This window comes from Astyanax mexicanus, chromosome 10 (genome assembly GCF_023375975.1).
Source record: "Astyanax mexicanus isolate ESR-SI-001 chromosome 10, AstMex3_surface, whole genome shotgun sequence".
In the NCBI taxonomy this organism is placed as follows: domain Eukaryota; kingdom Metazoa; phylum Chordata; class Actinopteri; order Characiformes; family Acestrorhamphidae; genus Astyanax; species Astyanax mexicanus.
The window spans coordinates 4,788,314-4,811,645 of NC_064417.1; the positions used below are offsets into that span (position 1 = coordinate 4,788,314).

General features: G+C 37.9%; 1 protein-coding gene across 1 annotated transcript in view; it reads left to right on the top strand.

The window, feature by feature from the left end:
* Window positions 1–19,187, top strand: part of si:ch211-266k8.4 (carabin) — a 48,140-nt gene extending 28,953 nt beyond the window's left edge. The window contains exons 13-16 of the mRNA XM_022683788.2: window positions 83–169; window positions 2,246–2,343; window positions 6,895–7,092; window positions 17,936–19,187. Coding sequence (XP_022539509.2) covers window positions 83–169; window positions 2,246–2,343; window positions 6,895–7,092; window positions 17,936–18,020 — 468 coding nt within the window. The 3' untranslated portion in view covers window positions 18,021–19,187. The remainder of the gene's footprint in view (window positions 1–82; window positions 170–2,245; window positions 2,344–6,894; window positions 7,093–17,935) is intronic.
* Window positions 19,188–23,332: the final 4,145 nt, after the last annotated feature.

The following is a 23,332-nucleotide window of genomic DNA, read 5'->3' on the forward strand; positions in this document are numbered from 1 at the left end:
CATGATGTGTTCAGAAGAGCTTAATATTCACAACAGCAGCATAAAAAAAATAAAATAAAATCACTGTGGTTCCACCTCATAGGCCCAGCCTGCTTCTCCTGCCAGAAGCAGCCCTGTTGTTGCCTGCCAGTCTAAGAAGAGGACCTCAGTCTCCTTCACCCAAGCACAGGTATTGCTTCAGTTAGAAAACGTAATGTATAGTTATAATATAACTATAATGTTCTATTAAAATGTTAATGTTGATAAATTTGTGTATGCACTCAGCTCCCTAATGTTTCAGCTGCATAAATGGGCATTAAAAATTAATCAATAAGTGAATGAATAAATATATTACAGAAGTTTAGTTGGACTGGAGTTTGTCTACATATGTCTGCTATCTTGTTGCTGCAGTGTGGGCATGATGTGCGTAGGTGTGATGGATCGTATAAACCAATAGGGTTTCAGAATGGTATATGTTTTTACTTCTTATCCAATCACAATCAGATTCACTCTATTCGGATGGAGAGATTCATCTGGATAGTTTTTTTTTTTTTAAGATGAGAAATTGGAATAAAAGCAGTTACTCCAGTAATTATAACCAGTAATGAGACATTACTTGGTTTTATGACCAAACCCTGTTGTTGCTTTTCTCAACAAATTGTGGTTTCATATGTTTGAATAGTCAATAAAATATCAGTAATATTTATTCCTTGTATACTTTTTTTTAAGAGTAACTGAACCTTAAGAAGGATTACTGAAGCTTTGAAATGACACATTTCAGGTTGAACTCATTCTCTGTGTTGTATCGGTGTCTAGCAGACCGCCTGGCATGCTGTATTCTGACAAAATCAGGTCTTTTGAGCTTCACGGGTGTGTGGATATTATTACCGTCTGGGCTGTAGGATGCAGTTCATTGTGCTGAAATGGGTCACTTTGTAACTCCAGGGGACCATTTTGGCAGCGGTGTACCAGAATTTAGAGTTCACAGAGTTTTTTTTATGCTGCTTTTGGGGGAAAAAAAAGAGGTGAAGTTTCTTTTCTGTTTCTTTATTGAACATTTTGACAGTTTTAATTTTGGAAGTTAAGCTTGTACATAAAGGATCTGATTTGTGCTGTTTTATAAACAAAGAGGCCATGCCCCTTCCCTAACCTTCTCTTCTTTAAAGGGGCAGTATTGTTTACTTCACAGCGACTTTTTTACTTTTTGTTGCAGTTTTGTCTTAAATTGCATCTTCATAGCAGAATCCTGATAATGTTACTTGGACTGCAATAGGATAAATGGTGTTTCTGCCAGTCTTTCAGCTTGTCAACAAATGCATGTGTACAACTGTCCATAAAGATGCACTCATAGAACAATTTTCATTTACTTTTACAATAATGGTGTAAAGTGAATTACACTCCCCAATAAGGCTGCAGGTTTTGGAATTTGGCAGAACATCTAAATGTGATTTTCCCACAAAATATTGTGTTTGTGATTTAAATTGAGATTTAAATAGATTTTGAATCCATTAAACCCTAAACCTATATTAGTGGTTAAGATATCTATCAAATGTAATTATAAATATATACTGATAAATTCCTCCCCACAGTTGTCAGTTTTATAATTTTTTTTATTTCAAGGAACAATTAAAAGAAAGAAAAAAGTGTGTGTATAAATAATATGCATTGGTGTATTAACCTTTATTTTCTTTTTCTTCAAGCCACATTTATTAAAGTGTCACAGCTTATATTTATTATTGGACGGAACTTAATAATAAAACATAAATATTAGGACATTGTCACGCCGGCCACGGCTCATTCTGCGCCTTCTGTCGTTCGCGCTGGGCATGGAAATAATTATGAGCCCAAAGACTACAATCCCCAGCTCTCTACGGACTACAAACCTGGTGACACCACGGCACACATGCCGCGACTTTGTGATGCATTCCTGGATGAGCAGGCTGCATCTTCACACACACACAAACAGGCTATTGGCTACTTCAAAACGCAGCTCCTGATATTAACAAATTGTGTCCATTAAATTTGCTATTTCAATACAAAAATTATTAATCGTTCAGCCATACTCTCAAACTCTATGTAAAACCCAGGAGCACAAAATACACTCCTTGCTATGTTGTATTTGGCATTCATTTTACATAAAAAATATATATCAGCCAGCAAGGATGAGTTCATTTTGTTATGATATTTGGTAGGGATTTTTAATTGTTTATCCTGCTTGTTGACTATTTAACAGGACTGAAAGAAAGTTTCTGTACTTGCTTTTCAGAGAAGGAGAAGCCAAAGCAGGCGTCCCCAGAATGAAGCTGTGGTCAGGAAAGAGCCCCTCCCCCCTCAGTGCACTGATGGAGGCACAGCTGAGAACAGGTTTGTGTCTGTGTGAGAGAAATACAGAGGTGCACAAAACCGTCATAACAGATTAGTTTTTTAACCCCTGGCTGTACGTTTTAAATGATTGCTTTGTTAATGATGAAGGCATTATTTGCAAAGACTGGAACATCTGTGCAGCAGCATCATAATTATTAATATCGTTACGCTGGCCAGAGCTTCTCAAGAGAAGCAACTCCGTCCCACTAATTAGGTTTAGTTTACTTTACATCTGTTTGCCATTAATCAGGTTTGTTTTTGATCTTCTCAGAGTATGATTCAGTCTGATTTATGGGTTTTGAAGTGCCCGCAGCAGCTGCACAGTCGAGTCACAGACTCTGGGAACTTGCTGCGCATCTAGAAGTGAAGTACTTGTCCTACCCATGCTGTTTAATAACTGCGTGTGTGTGTGCGGTGCGTGTGTATCGCCTGTTTTAGGCTTTTGTGACCCTGTACAGTGAAGAGTTCATAACAGAACATAGGTATTGTGTAGGTGTGGGATCACCCACGGCTTTGGGATGTGTCTCCTTAATTAGTTATATTTATAGGTGTGGTGGGTGGAGTTATTCACACCATGCAGTTTAATGTGTCCCATGTGATTTGTGAATGAGGTAAATACACTTAAAAAGGGTTTTTAAAGGTCCTTCAATACTAACATTAGACATTTAGCTCTGGAACAAAATGAAGAAACCACTTCAGTTTCTGAATCAGTTTCTCTGATTTTGCTATTTATAGATTTATGTTTGAGTAAAATTAACATTATTGTTTAATTCTATAAACTATGGACAACATTGCTCCCAAATTCCAAATAAAAAAAATGTCATTTAGAGCATTTATTTGCAGAAAATGAGAAATGACTGAAATAACAAAAAATATGCAGGACTTTTTAGACCTCAAATAATGCAAAAAAAGTTCAGAAATCAATATTAGGTGGACTAACCCTGGTTTTTACTCACATTTTTCATGCATCTTGGCATCATGTTCTCCTTGTGATCATCCATCTTCCTCTTGATTATATTCCAGAGGTTTTTAATTTGGTAAAATAAAAGAAACTCTTTTTTAAGTGGTCTTTTATTTTTTTTTCCAGAGCAGTATAAAGTACAATGAACTCGCATAGAACCCCATATTTATTTCTTTAGCAGGTTAAAGGTATAACTGTCACAATAACAAATTATCGAATGACACATTATTAAACAAATAATTGCAGTATGTTGCATAATTTTTTAAATGGCAAGTTAATGGAGTTGCGCGTTTTTAAAGTGCAATAAACTTTTAATAATTAAAACTTTGGAATTGCATAACAATAAATGTTTAAAAACCCTGCATAAATAAAACCTTGGATTAAACCCCTGGTTTTGAACAAGGTAGACATACTGGCTCATTCACATTAATGGGCTCTCCTCCCACACCGAAGCTGTGGAATGCAGCTTTGAAACCAGGTTCATTTGAACTTATCCTTCTAAAACACAGATTAGTCTTGACTAAGAGATCCTCACCGGTCTCATTTATTTAAATAAAGGCATGATTAAGGAGTTGTTAATGCTATTGGTCACTGCACACATTGCAGTCTTTATCTACACAACAAATGGTGCTGCTGCTCACAAACTTGAGCACCACCTCCCACATAATTTCCAAGATGGAAAATCTAATTTGTTTAACCATCACATTGTTTAAGCCTTTGTGACGTAGTACAGTAAAGTCTTCATACCAGAACACACCTGCAGGAGTGGGATCACACACAGGTTTGGGATGTGTGTTAATAATTAGTTTTATTTATAGGTGCGGTGGGTGGAGTCAGTGTTCACATAAAGCAATGCAGAGAGTCAGAACTGTGCATCATCAAAATACAGACAACAGCAACTGCTTAAGCATTGTATTGAGTTCCTGCCCTCATGACACAGACACAACAATGCGCAAGGATAAACGCTGTCAGTGCTATGACTATTAACTATTACTATTAACCGTCAAATCCACACTGGGATTCTTTTGTATGTGTAAAAAATACTTTGATATTTACTCTTTATTCTGCTCTAGTAAACAAAAAAATATAGACTATTTGAGTAGGTATAAAACACTAAGTGAACGCCTGATTATTTCATAGCAACTATATCATGGGAATGGTGCAGAGAAGTCTAAGAAATTGCTACATACCTGTCATTCCCCACCTCTCCCATATTAGTGCCAAGTGTCTGAAATCGGCCCAACAGGCCGGGGGTCACCGGCAGTCAGTGTGTGGATTATCCTTATTAGACAAGATGAGGAAATGATTTGGCTGTATGTATCTGGCCTGAGCTACCTGAGCGCCCGCTGATTCAGCCATTACCCACTGAGCAAACACTGACGGGGCTCTGTTTGGTGCTAACAAAGGTTTTCATCAGGGATCAAGTGGCATTAAGTCTGAGACACAGCCATCTTTGAGGAAATCCAGTTAGTTTCGGTTTAGTCTGAGGAGAAATTAGTATTTCTTAGTCATAAGACTGTCACTATAAATGATTAGTATTATTATTATAAAATTTGATTTAAGCCATGAATGACATTTTAGAGCTTCTAGAATTATAGAAATATAAATGCATATGAAAATAAATTGATTTGTGAATAAATGGTTATGTTATAAACAGTCATTCAGAGAGGGTTTGTAGTGAAATCTTCTGTTCGAGAGAAACTTACCAATCAGAATTGTTCACAGTACTCATATATATGTACTCATATTTTTTATTTATTTATTTAAATGTCCGTATATATATGTATGTAAACTGACAAAATAGCTGCATTCTAAAGTGTAGGATAAAGTTGAGGTAGGACTGTCCTGTGAAGAGTTCTTTTAAATTACATTTTGGGCACATCTTTGGAACAGTCTGACGTAGTGTGGGAATGTCATTGGTCACTATTCTGAATGCATTATTATCATGTAATATTTCACCTATTCAGCACAGGAATGTTTACTGTTCAGAAAGTGTTGAACAGCATGAGCTCCTGACAGGTTCTCTAGAAGTGTGAAATTACTCCCTCCTGTTTTTCATGAGAAAAGTGGGGTTTATTCCCAACATTTCCGGCTAGCTGGAAGTTAAACTGAAAGTTTTGTGGAGTGGGCATTAGTAACTGCCTGCTTTTCTGTAACGTTTTATTTATTTATTCGTTTTCAACTGTGAAGACAAACACACAAAACCTGCTGTACAGCATGATGTGCTACAAGCTGTTGTTGAGTTTTATGGGAACATGATACACCCGTGTGTGTGTGTGTGTGTGTTTGTGTGTGTGTGTGTGTGTGTGTGTGTGTGTGTGTGTTGGTTGTCATATCTCTCATCCCATCATGTCTGCAGGTGCTTCCTCCCCACAGTTCACTGATATACAGATAAATCAAACGTCATTTTCATATTCCATGTCAGCACCTGCACAGCTCTCAGTAAGCCACAAATCCCATCCACCTGAAGCTGTTGAGTGTACACAGTGGAGTAGAACTGAGCTGATTTTGTCTCTGTCAGACCCACACAAATGGAGTAGTCTGAAGAGTTTGTATGGAGTTGATGCAATGCATGGAATTCTGTTATGGCTTTTTCAGTCCGGTTCTTGTACATTCCCTCTCAGAGGCTGTTTTTGTGGTCTGTGATGCCGTTTGCTGACTCATACTGTTTGTCATGTAGAAAGTAGGAATGTACAGTATTTTCAGTATATGAGATTTCCCATAAATCCTGGAAACATTGGAAAAGTTTTTTTTTGTTACAAATTGCACATGTAACTTGGTCTTCTTCTAGTTTTGAATCTAAATTTGGCAAACCTGTTGATGTGTATGATTTGGAAAAACTTTAGTTTTTTCACCCCAGGACCTGTGAGACAAGAATCTAAAATAGGGCTGGGCAATACATTGTAAATATTGATGTACTGTATTTTTCACACTATAAGGCGCACTTAAAATCCTTATAGTGTGCCTTATATTCTGGTGAGCCTTATGTATGTATTCTACCAGTCAGGTATTAAAGAGCAGTAAATTATTAGGGTGCGTTTTTAGTGAAGTTTCTCCAGCACCAAAGCTGGAGCAGTATTAGCATTACCCGCTAGCTGCATCCAGCTCTTTTGCCATTCAGAGTATATTGGACTGTAGTCTGCATGTTTACCGTGTTAAAACACAGTAGCTGGTAGTGCCCTGGGTTACTGAAACACTAAGGGTTCCTCAGTCTAGCGTTATTGGACTGCATTTACTAGCACTAAGCGCTACTAACCACAGCTAGTGCTGCTAACCTGGCTAAAATATTGAAATTCTAAGCTTACTGTAAATAAACGTAAACGCTTTACTCACACAAATGAACAGTTTTTAGAAGACAAATCTGTGTAGATTAATATCCAGCATTCGTTTTACTTTGAAAGGATTTTTCTTTTCTTTTTTTAAGAAATTTCAAACCCAAATCTTTATAGTCTGCAGCAGAAATAAAAGGCATTGGCCTCACTTTTCCAATACTTCTTGAGGGCAGTGTATGTTTAAATTGCTGACCTGAACATAGTGTGAAATGTGCATAGTTGTGTTTTGTTTAGTTAAGGTTTGTTTGATGTCCACAGGTCCCAGGTGCCCTTACGGAGGTTGAAATCGGGCCCTGTCGGCAGAGTGGCCCGCAGACGCAGTGGTGTCCAGTCCGGCCGGGGAAAATCACTTCTGCTCCGCAGCAGCAACCAGTCTCAGAAAGCCTCCATCCCAACCTCACCTGTGTCTCAGGACCCAAACCAAGCCTGTACGGAGCCTCGGGAATCCCCTGGCAAGTAAGAAAAGAAATTCAGGAGCTTAAGGAATTAACTCCGGTAGTCGTTTGCGGGAGTTCTATTTGTTAGGCTTTCCTGTAAAGACCCATTCCGGCTGCAGTGATGTATGCTTTACTATTGAAGCTCCAGTCACTCTAAAGTGGGTAATGAATTATTTTGTCGGTTGTTACTGAAGGCTAAGGCGTGGAGGGTGGTCTCTTTCATCTGTCTCCTGTAAACAGTCTACACTTGTAGCACTTTGTAGAAGGTTTTAAACATTTCCTCAGCATTTTTAGTGCCAGGTTTGTGATGTTCGTTTGGAAGCCCCTCATACTAATGTTTTAATTAGAGACATACTCCACCCACTGACTGTAATGAGTGTGAATGTCTTTATCTTGGAGCCCGAGCACAGTAGGACATTTCATGTCCCTCACAGCATCACTGAAACATAATACTGTAATAACAGGCAAGAGAATGTCTTTCCCCCTCCTGATTTCACTTTATTTGAGTCCTCTTTGATCTCCTTCAGGAATGTCAGCCTTGGATTTTTGTTGAAACTTAAGTGTCAGGGCTTCACATGACAGATGTGATGGGATGGCATTGGTCTTTAAACATCAAAGAGGGCAATAATGTGCTTCTGTTTAAATAAAATAGTGGTAACTTGATGCTATTACTGGACCCAACCATTGCACAATCCAGACAATAAGAAAAAAAATGACAGAGTTTGTAAGAAACAGAATATGAAAGGCTGCAGGCTAAAATGTGCAAGGAGCTGAAAGTCAGGTACATTTAAAGCGTTTTGATGTTTGAAGATTTCCTGCTTTGAACTTTCGTATGTTTTTTGAAGTCTAAATTGTGTCCATAGTTTTATTGACCTCAAACCATCGCAGTCCTGCCAAAAACCTGCAGGGAGGTTAGGTTAAGTCAAAGGGGTGGTCCACCTTTCCCCTGTGTAGCATTGCTTGCACAAAAATAAACCTTAATGGAAGAGTCTTAAGCCTTCCAGAGACCACACCACAAAACATATTTTGCTACAGAACATCTAGAAAGGGTAGATGAGTTTTGGAAACTTAAAATGGAATTCTTAACAGGAAAAATAAAAAAAGAACACTTTTTTATTTTTTTATTTTATTTTATTTCTGTATGCGTTTATATTTTGGTCCAGATTTATTTTAGACTTTCCCTTTTATATATATTTTTTGTGTAGATTTTGTATAATTTATGGTCAAATAGGCTTTATCAACTACAGTTATGCAAACATTAGCAAAATGGCACAGTGTTTACTGTCCCGCATAACAACGCATAATTTATAGTAGATTATTTTGTACATTTACACTGCATGAACAAAAAAAAAGGTCACATACTTTATTTCTTTCTTTCTTTCTTTAGACATCTTTTAGCTTTGATTGCAGTGCTCATTCACTGTGGCATCCTTTCCACAAGCTTCTTGTTGCCAGCTTTGTTGAGCACCAATTGGAAAGTAAGCTATATACACAGTAAAAAACAAGCTGTAAACAATGATTCCAGCCACAAAATGAAAGTACACCCTCATTAAATATTCTTCATTGGAAAATATGTTCAGTCAGTTAAGTGAACGTAAGTCAGGGATCTTCTGAAGAACTGTGCCCGAGTGTTTCATAACACAGGGGACATACTGTATCTTCTTCACTGCATTCAAGTGGTACTGTATGTTTTCAAGTAATGGCTTGTTTCCAACATGTTGTGGAATCCATGCCATAAAGAATAAAAAAGCAAGGAAAGAGAAGTTACTTTAATTTTTCCTGAAGGTCCTTTATCATTTCCATTGTAATGATGATTGTAATGATGTGCCCTCTCATATTCCATCTATAACACACACAAACATGGCTGGCCGGAAAGGCGCGTAGGTGTGGAGGAAAGATGAGAGAAGCTCTGCTCAGTTATGTCAGCACGACCATAAAAAAGGCTGTGTTTAAAGCAGCCATATCCGTCGTGGCCCCTGAAGGCCTGCTCTCTGACATTTCAATCGTAGCACCCTCCACCCTTGTGGAAAGAGGCGGCCCTAACCCTGCCATGGGAGCAGATGACTCACCCCCAGCCTGGAAAACAAGCACCTGGCCTGCTCACTTTCTGCCATTTTCTTTCGTAGTTTAAATGTGAAGGACGAGCGTGAAAGTTTCTTTAGCTGGGGCTTTTATTGTCTCAGTACAGTTGTCCTCTTTAAGGTTATTTTTGTTAGCTTGTCCTGGGCACAGTTCCAGTCTTACCTCCTGAGAACCGTACTGTATTCCTTTCTTCTGACTGTGGAGTGATATATCCGGGTTCAGAGGAATATTTCTAATGAGCTCAGGCTTTCTGCCAAGCATTTTAACATTGCTGGTTGTTAATTAACATGGTTCAACTTGATAATCAAGTGTGTTTTGAAAGATTAACAGTAAAGAGAGAAGAGAGAAGCTCTGATATAATGTGATGTAAGTAGATCTTCTGATGCGCATCGCAATGCTCTTTGCTATCTTGCACCACATCAACAGACTTTTTTGACACCATAAACTCCCACGCAGTCAAAATAGCATCGGAGTTTATGAATAAATCTACACTAATGGGTGTGGTGGTCTGTAAGTGAGGTGTGTTCAGGTAAATTTATTTAATTTTTCTATATATTTTGCCGGTGGAAAACACAGGAGCTCCACTGACTGAAATAAACCTAGACAACAGTCAATCGCCAGAGTCCATTCTTCTATAAACACACACACACACACGAACCTGCTGAAAAGCGCAAAGTCGACTCTTAACTCAACAATAAACAGAATAAAGAACAAAAAAAAATTACTGTTCCCTTAAATGAGCTGCTGGCGTACCTTCAAATTGTGACTGCGTGTGTCAGTTTCCCCTGCTAAAACGCAGAAATGCACCGCAGCTGTTAAAATACGAAGGCGCCAAAAGTCAGAGCACACCTTCCTCTTGAAGGAAATGGCAAGCGACACACTGATTGGTTGCACAATTAACATCCAAAATATCTCCAAAATGCAGATCTATTAACAAATGATACACTACACCAGAGCTCTCCAACCTTTTTTCAGGTCCAAGAACATAGCTCTGCTGTTGCAGGCTTGGAGACCACTGTTCTGCATTGTTTGGTCACAACAGATCTTTTGATTGTGTAAACAATCATTAATGAATGTATTTGTAAATCTTATCTAAAATAACTTTAAATCACTTATGTAAATTACTTTCTGAATAGCTCACATAAAAGTAATTTATTTACTTGTATTTACTGTAGTTTTTGACCCTGAACGAGTTAATTGTGTGTACTGTGTCAACGAGTTTATAAAGCCTCCCTCTTCGGCATGATTCATCATCAGCTTATTCTTAGAAATAGAAAGAAAACATTCTTTGTGGCTTTCCTTGTCCATTCCACTTGGTCCTGTGGTTTGTGGCTTGAAGGGTTCAAGTGAAGTCAGCTTTGTTCTTTAACAGTGCTTTAATGGTATGAATGGCATGGTTCCTCTTTTTGGTTGAAGCAGATACATATAAACACGTATAAAATAACAAACGTGTTAATCTGAGATTGCAAAAGAATAGCAATGAAAGAGTGAAGTATGTTGGTGCCCAAGAGTTCTCAAACCTTGCTACCTTCATTTTTGCCTTTAAGCGTGTAACGAAAGTCATGGTTTGGTACAGACCACAGTTTTGACCTTGAAATAGAGGTGGGAAAGGCAACAAAAAGGGTTTATTTCTTTTTTATTCTTAAAACTAAGAAAATAATGATCCATTTTTGGTCTGTACTCAACTCTAAACTCCAGTGTGCGCACAGATACATTTCAGTGATATTTAGATGTGTTATGTTTAAACTGGTTCTGATCTCTGGTTCTAACACTCCACCATAAAAGGACATGAAACACTCTCTTAACCTTTAATCTGTGCAGACAGAGAAAATATTTCCAGTCCAATATCAGGGAGTTCGCAATACAGCGCTTCGCAAGTGTGGTGTATTGGAACTAGTGGCTATGAACTTTGGGTCTACATTATGTTAATTAGTCACATACCTCAGCTTCAGTGTTTAGTATGTATTCTCCATGGGACTGTGCACACTGAAACATGACTGACCATGTAGCACTATGTACCGTGACTGTTCGAGATGAACACACATTCAGTTACACCCTTAGTAGCTCTTTGGTTTATAACAGAATGTAGAAGAGATGGGGCTTTATGCCGGGCCTTAAAGCAATAGACATTCACTCTTCAAAGACTCCAACATTATTCCAATGCATATCTAACATAGGTTTCTCTAAGCAGCTATACAAAAACAGTAATATATAAGAGTAATCTATAGCCAAAAGATATGGGAGGACTAAAAGAAAGAAGGATTTAAACTCTGAAAATGATCTTATTTTCTAATTAAAAAAAGGCAGTTCAGGGGAAGTGTGGAAGTCAAGACGAGATCCGGAAGATCAAGGAAGCTGTTTGTTAGAACTGCTCAAATGTTGGCAAGAAAGCATGCAAAGCCAGCAATGAAATTTAGTAGAGTCACCGAGAAAGAGCTCTGACCAAGTATGCCATGTGGAGAGTGTTTTGTGGGCAGCCCAACAAAGACAACACCTGATCCTCTGCTCTCTGGTGTTTGTGTCTGTGAATCTCCCTACAGAGAAGAGCAGATTACAGGGACCCTGGTGGAGATGGTATGTGTAGGGCACATGAGCTGCTTTGTAGCAACTGCCCACATGCCCGTACCCTCAGCAGCTCTCGTGCTGGAGAGAGATAGCTGATGTGGTTTATGTGATGTTTTTATGGATTGCTGATGTAAGAGCATAGGGGAGCTCAGGGAAAGTGAAGCTACAGCTTGCTTCTCATCCTCCCCCCTTCCAGAAGAACATCATCATCGTCATCACGGTCATGCTGAATGTTCCACAACCAGCTGGGAGGAAGCACTCTGACCCTCATCTCCTGGGAACGGGACAGGCTTGCTCCCCCACAGCTCTGAAGTGGAGTAGTTTTTACTTATTCATGATACTGCTTGTAATTTCCCAGCATTACCCTGCTGTTGGATGTCTGTGGCCTTTGCTGTCCCAGCTGGGATAAAACCGTCAGGGAGGTGTTTTCACCTCGAGTGCTTTGAAACCTAATTCAGTGTGAAGCTTGCAGGGGGCTTTGGGACCGTGATCAGAATTCTCATGGCAGTGCTCATTTGCTATTCATGTCCAAAATCATTTTGTTGTAGATAGACCAGCATTAGTTTGTAGAAAGAGCTGATGGTATCTGCTCAGAGTCAAGATTCACCCCTTTTTGTATAATAAGCCTGGAGAGCACTGCAAAACTTTCAAAACCTTAGATTTCGATTAGACAAAAGAGATTTCTGCTTTAGAAAATCCATGCCATGACTTTTGTAGTTCTGGTTGTTCACAGCTATTACACTTTAAAGCTGTAAGTTTCAAACTATGGTTCTGTATATGCCATTGGTGATACAAAAAGCATTACAAAGTGGTTTGCTAGATGAGCTCAGAGTTTCCTGCTTGCAGTAAGCCTTAAAATGTTAAAGATTAAAATCAGCCCCTCAGTAGAACCTTGTGGAACTCCAAAATGTTTAAGAACCGCTGCCTTAAAGTTCATGCTTTCTTATTTGCGTTAGTGACACTCAATATACTTTGGCTGTAGCACACCCCAGACAAAGTCAAGTAAGCAGTTCATTCTGCAATGAGATTCTGCACAATGTACAATTTGTGTGCAATGGGTCTTGTTTTTGCATGTTAATCACATTTGTGCAATTCTCACAATTATTCCTAAAACATTTCTCATGGCTGGGTTTTGCATCATTCTTTTTAAACCAATCACATGGTTTGTGACTTCTCATAACATACTATTTGTGGGAAGCTGGGTACCTATTTTGGGGAATGCTCACTATGGATTACAGATCTCATGTTCTGACTTTGCCCAGTGTTTCAGGGTTCTTTATCTTCCCATGTTAGAAAAGTTTTTTTATCACAAAGTCGGTTTGCTGGCCTTGATTTTCTTAAACAAATACGCACAAGTTTTTCACAGCTAAAATAGACCACGGTGTCATTTTAGTTTAAGATAATTGAGGTGCTTTCTTACAGGACACAGTTCCCAGTCTTTTCATTTAGTCGCAGACTTTTAAGGGTTTTCCTGGTTGATTTTGTAGGTTTTGTTTGCTTTGAGAACTTTTATTAGAAACTAAAGCACAGTTTAAGTTTTCTTCTTTCATACTTGTCCTTTTGTGTCCTTACATTTCAATTATTTATTTGTCTGCCCCAGTGGGATAGCACTAATTACAGGCTTTGTCTAATGGAAAGCTTCTCAGGTTTACAGTAAAGCATATTGAAGTTCCATTTGCCTTCATTGTTACTTCATAAATATTGGATGAGTAGAATAGCTCCAGGGACAATTTAAACATGAATATTAATGACTGGTAGCAACTGGTGTCACAACATTATTGAGACCTGTGATCACTTCATGATAAATGATTAACATTTGAGTTTTTTTTTTTTTTATTCATCTGATTTAGAAAACAAGAAAAAAAAAAAAACTAAAAGATGAGTTTTCTATTTAACAGTCTGTTCACACACAATACTGTATATTTAAGAAATACAGCTCTGGAAAAAAAGAGACCACTTAAAAAATAATGAGTTTCTTTGATTTTACCAAATTAAAAACCTCTTAAATATAATCTAGAGTCGATTATCACAAGCCGTCAAACTAAGTTATCCAAAAGCAGTGTGTAAGACTGATGGAGGAGAACATGATGCCAAGATGCATGAAAACTGTGATTAAAAACCAGGGTTATTCCACCAAATATTGATTTCTGAACTTTTAAAACTTTATTAATATGAAACTGTTTTCTTTGCATTATTTGAGGTCTGAAAGCTCTGCATCTTTTTTAGTTCAGCCATTTCTCATTTTATGCAAATAAATGCTCTAAATCCAATATTTTTATTAGAAATTTGGGAGTAATGTTGTCTGTAGTTCATGGAATAAAGCAGCAATGTTCATTTTACTCAAACCTAAACCTATAAATAACAAAATCAGAAAAACTGAAGTGGTCTCTTAATTTTTTAGAGCCACTGAGTGTGTAAATAAAGTAAAGTATTGGACTGTAGTTTTAGGTAAAGTATCAGCATGCACAGTACTCATGCATATTACACAGAAAAACAGGGGGAAATGTACTTTGTACTTAACCGTTTAATGGCCACTCTCATTATGGATAAATCATTGCTCTAGGGTCTGGTTATATATATATATATATATATATATATATATATATATATATATATATATATATATATATATATATATATATATATATATAAAATGGCATTAACAGAGTCAACACAGTCTGCTAATGCATTGTGAAGCTATCTGGGTTCATCCAGGAACATCAAGTACAGCAGATTCAACCCTGTAACCAATCCTCCGACAGATGGTGAGAGAGAAAGGTACTAGACAGTGCCAGACTGGAGCTGGAGAGGGTGTGAAAGGTGGGGTGAGTGAGAAAAGACGAGTGCAGTGAATTTGGCTATGAGGTGGAATATAATGTAATTTCTGTTTTCCCCACATCCTGCTGGCCTCAGTGGCAGATTTGCCTTCTGTCAAACAACATTAACCTTCCTCTGATCTCATTTCTATCAACTCGGCTTAATAATCCCCCCCTCACTTTATTTGCACCCTCAGAGTGCTAGGCCAGGCTTCTGTCAGTCAGGATTAGCCCCGAGTCTGGGCCTAACGGCCGGGCCTCCGGCTCCCCCGGCCTGTCTGGAGCTGCTTTCTCCTCGCGGCTCCAGCTTTACTGAATGTCGATTGTCCAGCGGGCCGCAGCGGAGAACCTCACAGCACAGACATACGGCCCAAATCCGCCGTGCCTAAACTCTTCAGGCTAATCTCCCTCCACACAATTACAGGAGCTCTGAGTGAGTGTGCGGTGGGGAGCAGCTGTGAAGCACACACATACTGCATGATGTATGTGTGTGTGTGCGTGCGTGTGTGCGTGCGTGTGGATGTGTGTGTTTATGGCAGTCTAGAAAAGGCCATGTCTCAGAGGGACCTGATATGCTTTAAAAAGGCACATTGTGTGGAAGGGGCTTAATCTGAAAGCATTGCTTAATACAGAACTGCAGGCAGCGTTTAGCCTTCACTGTCTGCACGCAGCCGTGTGGAAGTAAATCCCCCCCGTTTGCACATCCACTCAGGGAATTTAGGCTAACAAACACTGAAAGCCTTTTTGTTTGAGAGGTGAATTGATATAATGGCTTGAATTGGCTGTTTTTGATTATACACTGGCATTTTTGCATGTTAGTGAACATCTGTGTTTGTGTGCTAGCCTAAAATGCGCTAAAATGAGTCATGTACTCATATTTACTCCTCCTGAGGTCCACTTATGGCAATTAAACGTCCTCCATGTCCTTTAGGAAGTGATGCCAGTTAAAATTAGCAGATATTTTCTTTAAAACCCCTGTTTAGCAGTGAACTGCACGTATAGACAAGCCACTCTGGTAGAAATCACTTCCATATTTAATGCAGGAGTCCTCAAATATCACAAATCAGTGCTGCTTTGTTTGGCTTCCATGGGATATGGCAAAGTGATGGGGCACATAACTACTTACTGTCCTATATGACTTGTGATGACACTAGGTTGTCAGTGTAATTTGTATGCATATACCCTTATTGCGAAATGACAAATATTTTTATTAGGCATTACATGACCATTTAACGTTTTGATTTCTATGTTTTTCTTTAAAAGCTCTTTATTTTCCAAAATATGTTAAAGGAAATCAGGTTCAAAGAGCGTATGTTTGTGTGAACTGCAGAATCATGTTTGCATTTAATTTGAAGACATGTGTTCTTTAATTTGAAAACATGTTCTTGGCCAGTAGACACCTTACCTTTGACCAAAACTGAACTCAGAACTCTGGTCCTTTATCTGAGCTGCCCTGTTGTGCTCTGGACATGATATTCACAGATCTGAGGTCATTTCCTGAGAGAAGGATGTAGGGTGTGTTAGAAAAAGAAAGTGAATGAGTGAGTGAGAGAGGCAGGACAATGGCAAAAAGAGGAAAGGGGAGCTTTGTTGTTGCCTGAGGTGAATGAAGCCACTGAGAGCTAATTATCATGCTTTTACTGCTCACTCATTTTACTGATGGACAACCTGACTTCCCAAAGCAACAAACTGAAGCTAAACCATTTGTGTGGAGACTTAGGGTGTTTTACTACCTTGTTTGGTCCAGACTTTCTGACTTTTTAGTTTGGGTCTGAACCAAAGTAGCAGGTGTGAAAGGGGCTCTGAACCAAGGAGGTGTTCTCGCTCTGGATCTACTGAACCATGGTCCGGTTCACTTTTCTAGATAGTTCAGACTTTTGGACCAATTACATAAAGTTGAGTCAGTCTTTAAACAAACTATAGGATAAAAAAAAATGTTCTGCTGAAATTCGACTTAGTGTGCAGCCATTTTTTTGGCTATTTATTGCAAGCCTCAGGTATACAGAGGTGAAATGCCAGAAATGAAGGCACTATGTCCTTTGTGCACATTGTTCCGATTTCATTGTTCGGGTTTTCATTTTCAGATCAGTCAGCAGAGATGGCCCTCGCTGTGCTGAATCAGATCGTGTTTAAGCTGACCAAAGTCCTTCATGACCCTTACATAGCAAAGTATTAAAAATCTGCCTCATCTCCTAAGATAGAGTTACCTTTAGAGAGATGCTGCCACCCAGGGATGTTATGGCTGGGAGTTTTACAGTTAAACACACAGTTAAACTCATGGACCACTGACTGGCTTAATCCCTGTCCAGGAATCCGACCCATAGAGTTTTACAGGTAAACACACTCACTGACCACTGACTTTTATATTTTTTATTTTCACTATTACACTGCCTGGCCAAAATAAGGGCACACGTTCTAATATTTGGTTGGACTGCCTATAGCTTTGATTACAGCACACATTAGCATTGTCATCGTGTAAGAAGAAAGTCCATTGATGGAATAATCTGGTGATTCATTATATTCAGTTAGTCAATTTACCTAATTCTTTAGGAGCATAAAGCTGCTGAACCTCGACCTGACCAACTGCAGCATCCCCAGATCATAGCTCCGCCTACACAGACTACCTCGCTTCTTACCCTGATGCTCCATCACTCTGGAACAGGGTAAATCTGAACTCATCAGGCAGCCATGTGGCCTTCTTCTATTGCTCCAGAGTCCAATAATTATGCTCTTTAGCAAAATGAAGGCATTTTTGCTGGTTAGCCTCACTGATATGCACTTTTCTTATGGATACAATGCGGTTAAGTCCTAATTCCTTGTTCTTTTTATATTGTGTTTGTGTAAATCCTCTTATTTTCACTATTAAACATATCCCTGAGTTCTTGTTGTTGTCTACAATTAGATTTCACCAAACGTTTAAGTGATCAGTCCTCCAAATCGTCAAAGATATTTTCCAACCACATTCTTTCCTCGAAAATGATGTTTCCCCACTGTCCTTCAACTTTTTAAAAATGTGTTTGACAGTTCTAAAGCCAGTTTTAGTAGTTTTAGCTATTTATTTTGCTTGATCTTTTTTACGCCACAGGATGCATCTTTCTGCACAGTTGTTTAACAAATGAGAAGCTACTCACTGCATCAGTTAGCATTAAATAACTTGTTGCCAGCTGAAAGATAATCATCCATGTAGTACTTACTAATTTGCATGTTAAATTCAGATGATGACTTTTTTGGCCAGGCAGTGTATTCTAGGGTAATAGAGATTTGCATAGTGCTTTAGAGTTTTTAGAGTTTAGTTGATTAGCAGACTGGATATTTATGAAAATCAGCCGTTTTTTAGTCATTGTGTAATTCTTGAGCATTCTAAAGTACCTCCTCTTGTACTCTTTTCCTTTTCCTGAGGTCTTCAATCCGTCCACCACTAGAAGAGGGGAGTGTCTTTAGCCCCCGAACAGGCACTGAAGTTCGGGAGTCCCAGCTGATCTGACTGAAGTTGACGAACTGAAAATCATAGACCATTTTCAGAAGGAACACCCCACCCTCATTACGCTCTACTCACATGCTGACCCTTATCCAGATAGTTAAACTGAGTTTTGTTAGAAGTTTTCAATCCTCATCCTGATCCTTGTGTCCGGTACATCTCTGTGTTTTGCTGCTCTAATGCACTTCAGTTCAAACCTGGACAGGCTTGTTAAAGAATCGGGAGCAAGGAAACTTGTCTGTATAATTGAAATGATAAGTTCTAAACAGAGACATTTAGATGCGGTTTTGGTATAAAAGGCCTTGCTCTAGAGAAAGAATTTGCCTATTCAAAATTGTCAGAAATTAAATATATATATAATTGAGACTCACGATTGAATGAAACAATGCAAAAAAAAAATGATAAAGAAATAAATTTGTTATAATTAGTGTATCGATCCTATAGGCATTGTATTAGAATAGTTTTGAGTAGATTTGTAGGCTTTGCAAACCATTTTTTTCACCAAACCACATTCTGAATTACTTTACAATACTAAAAACCTACATAATCGTAAAATAAATCAGGTTTAAGCTGCTATTTCCCAGCTTAATATATTGGAAGGAATTTAAAAACTTTGTATTGTCAACCCATAACTTCCTTCCCGCGGCTGTCTTTTTAAGGGCATTTCAGGAGTAGAACCACTAGGTTTAATTCATTTATTCTTTGTGTTCGGATTATTAATTTCATCCTAGGCTTAACAACAACAACAACAATTATAAAAGCCAATAAACCCTAGGCTTTCTAATCAGTGTGATAATGATTTCACTGAAAGAAGCTAGGAGAAGTTTTATGATGTTGATAAATGTGTGTATAGCAGTAGATAACCTCCCTGTTGACCCCCAGTAAAGGCAAGTTATCAGTGATGTTTTCATGTTTTACTCTTTAGGACTTGTTTAGTTTAACTGTAATGAGTGACGTTTACTTATCGCCTTGCACTGATTATAAACACTATGCGACTGCGGGAACACGTGCACTAAATATATTTAGCACTTTGCCACCTAACGAAGGATACATGTGGAGGATCTCAGAATTGTAGCATGTATTATTTTTCTACCTCTCTTTGGAGTCCTGGTAAAAGTGTCTGTTTTAATGCTAATGTGTGTAGCCATTTGAGATAATAAAAGATAAATGAGACACTTAATGGACTCTTATCATTAATTCATGGTCTTGGCTTCGGTTCTCCACCTGTACTGTTTTTTTTTTTTTTTTTTACATGAACCCTGCCTGTATTCTAGCTGTATTGGGGCTGTAAGAGGATTATGGTATTTCGGATATTTCACCAGATTGAACCTACTTACTTTTGCTAATTAGTGATTTAAAGATTATTTGAAGGAATAGTTTATTGAAAATCAAATTTACAACTTCTCATCTGGGGTTTCAAATGTCTGAAATTTGCTTCTTTAGTATTGTACAAGAAGTGCAGGGCAAATGTAGATGAAAAATCAATTCTTATATCCAACCTACATAGCCCTATGTCTACGCAGATATTAATATGGCAATATTATGCTAATTAACCTTTTTCTCATGCTCTGGGGAGGTGTATACATTAACTTTCACTTTTTTTTAATCGTATTTTTTTGTATTGATTGTAAAAAGTGCTCCGGTGTTTCTGTTTCAGACTGTTTTAGTTTGGTAGAGTAGTGGGCGGGAAAGAACAACAGGATTTTGGCTCTTACTCATGAATATTTATGAAATGCAAACAACGTCTCGCCACTGATTGGCTAACAGCACTGTTATCTCTCTATGGCTTTGCAGTGGGCAGTCATAAGCCGAGGTGGGCTTACATGCAGTAAACATATACGACTCTATAAGAGATAGTAAAAAATATATATAAAAATAGCAAATACTAAATTTTTGCTTTTTAGCAATATGATACCTTTAAGCTACAACAGACATGCAGAAAGTACAGTAAAATTCTGCAAAAAAATGCATCAAAATGTGTCTCAGCCTGTTGTTGTCGAGGCAAACAAAGACTACTGTATGTACCGTGACTGTTTATACAGGGGGCCTCTTTTAGAGGGAAGAGGGAGGACAGTTACGTCACAAACAAAACCCAGACATTGACATAGACTGTGTGTGTGTGTGTGTGTGTGTGTGTATATGACTGTGTGTGTGTTTGAGAGCGAGAGCAAGAGGGTGTGTCATCAAGTGTTGTGAGAATAGTGGCCCTGTAATTATCAGAGGTGTAGGTTTCACACAAACATCTCTCCACGCGTGAGAGTCGCTGTGTGACGTGTTTAGGAGCTGTTTTTGTGTGTGGAGGAGCCGGTTTGTGTTTGTGTTCCAGACACTTTTCCTCTGCTGGAGACACTTATCTGTTTTAGTCTGTAGGCGTGTTTTTTTTTTTTTTCTTTCTCCCTGATCTTTCATCCACCTACTTGCTGTCTCAGGTCAGTGCTTCCTCTCTGATAGTGATAGCGTGACAGTGATAGGCGAGTTTGTAATTTAGTACCTCCCCCGACCTGTCTGCTCACTGAAAGCATGAAGCAAACCGACCCAAGAGAAACCTTCTCTCCACCACCATAACCACAACCACCCTGCCTTCACCGGCGCTGAGAGAATTCCTCTTGTTCAGAGCAGTAGAACTAGTTGTGCTTAACTTTCTTTGAACAGATGTTATGCTGTTTGTTGTGTATGGTGTTCATAATCATTTTATGCAGTTAACCTTCATATTACTGCTGTAACAACCATTTGTTTCTTTGAAATTTAACTTTATAGGAGAAGGAAAGAAACTTTTGAACTTTTAATAGAAGTCGGTGTACAAGTATTTTTTCCAAGCATTTCTATTGATATAATAATCAGGAAACTGACACAATGAAGAAAAAAAAAACATTTAAAAAATGAAATGAAAAACAAGAGATTTTTTTCATGACAAAGAATCCGTACTTAAAACGAAAATGAAATGTTACCTCAGTGCGTGACTTGGAAATGCCCTGTATAAGTTGTGAGGTGCTATCTTATGAGTGAAATTGACCACTGGCCTGCTTCTTCATGGCAAGATTTGTCCTAGTTTAGTTGTGAGGCCTGATGGTTGGTGCCAGATGAATGGCACATTCTATTTCTAACTATTGTGCAGTAAACTAATATTCGTGGATCCACAGTATCACGTGTACCAGACATATGTCATTACCACCTACAGTGGACAGTGCAGTGGGTGGTAATGATTGTGACCGGTGACATCTGACTGGAATTGTCCATGTAAACAGACATATTACTCTGGCATAACTTACATTTATATGTTTAATGCAGGAAGTCATGCATTAAATATACAGCTCTGGAAAAAAATAAGATACTCCTTCAGTTTCTGAATCAGTTTCTGTTTTTTTGCTATTTATAGGTTTATGTTTGAGTAAAGTAAACTTTGGTGTTTTATTCTAGAAACTACAAACAACATTTCTCCCAAATTCCAAATTAAAATATTGTAATTTAGAGCATTTAGAAAATGAGAGGGCTGAAATAACATAAAAGATGCAGAGCTTTCAGACCTTCATATTCAAAATATTTATAAAGTTTTAAGAGTTCAGAAATCAATATTTGGTGGAATAACCCTGTTTTTTAAAACACAGTTTGTCATGCATCTTAGCATGTTGTCCTCCACCAGTCTTACACACTGCTTTTGGATAACTTTGACACTTCTTTTGCAAAAATTTAAGCAGTTTAGCTTGGTTTGATGGCTATGATCTTGATTATATTCCAGAGGTTTTCAATTTGATTAAATCAAAGAAACGTATCATTTTTAGGTGGTCTCTTATTTTTCCCAGAGCTGTATATATAGGTCAGTGTATATATAATGTAATATATATAAATAGGTCAGTGCTGTATTTTGTAGCTTTCATGGGATATAGCAAAAGTGATGGGAACTTTTATGGTTATTACAATAAACTTCACATTATAAAAAATAAAATAAACTTTAAAATCAATGTTATTCAATTAAATATCATTTTAATCTAATTAAATGTAAACTATAAAAAACATAACAATGTGAAAACAATGTATACAAAAACTAATCCAAGAATGCACCCTCCTCTACTCTCCAAATCAGCCATTAGTGTAGTGACCTATTAAGCTCAGGAATGTTTGAAGTGAACCCGGCTGACCCGACTGTTGTGATGGTTCAGAGCCTTTAGTTCACAGTCAAAGCCGCTCGTGAGTGGGTGGGTGGCAGAGGCCTCTTGTTTGAGGGGCAGCACAGAGAGAGCAGCTCGGACACGGAGGGGTCACTGACGTCACGGCCTGGTTTAGCTTTTCTGATGTTTTTAAAAGAAATTTCTGTCAGTCTTAACTTCCTCCTGTCCCCGAACTTTCTCGTTAATGTGTCAGTGATTCATCATTTATTCTCAAAACAAAACAGTCCTGTAATGAGTGAAAATAAAAGTTCTATCTATGTCATTATTTCACATTTACACTTCTGGTTAAAAGTTGTAGAACACGCCCCATTTTTGTCCCCTGTATGTTAGCTTTAGGCTCTTCAGGTCCATAAACAGAAATGGTACCAAACCCAATCAGAATGTCAGGGCCTTTAAGCACAACAATGAACTAAAAATGAAGAAAAAAAAAAATTAGTTTACTTTTTTAGTTAAATTTTAATCAAATAAAAATTTGAAAAGTATGACATGCAAAAGTATTTAACCAATTTTTACTCTGAAACCCCTAAATAAAATCCAGTACAATCCATTGCCTTCAGAAGAGGTGATTCTTTGAATAATCAAAAATATAAAACATATTCTGGTTTGTTTATCGCGTTTTTGTTTACTGAATAATTCCAAATGTTTTTCTTCATAGTTTGTATGACTATAGTATTTTAGTAGTTTTAGTAGTATTTGTCTGCAATGCAGAACATTTTAAAATAATGGAAAAAAACACCGAATTTAAGGCGTGCCCAAACTTTTCACTGGTACTGTATAAGAATATGAGAATATGTATGAGAAACTGTATATAAAAGTTAGTTGTAGATTTTACTCAGGTATAGCATAGAAAAAAACTCTATATATATTTTTATTATCTTTTCTTATATTTCCAAAAACATACATATAATCTTTTTTTTTTTGAGTGTCAGCATGAGATGGTTTGCAGCTGCCCCTCATGCAGGCTGGAACTTGCCTTTTCTCAGGAGTAAACAGTATTGCGATTGTGTCACCTATCTCAACACTATCAGCAAATATTGTGATCTGGCGTGAACCCACTTCTCCCAGTGATGCTCAGAGTTTCTCACACTGTTATACGCTCAAACTGAAAGTAAGAGCATGACACATTAGATTGTAAAACAACTGAGCGAAACA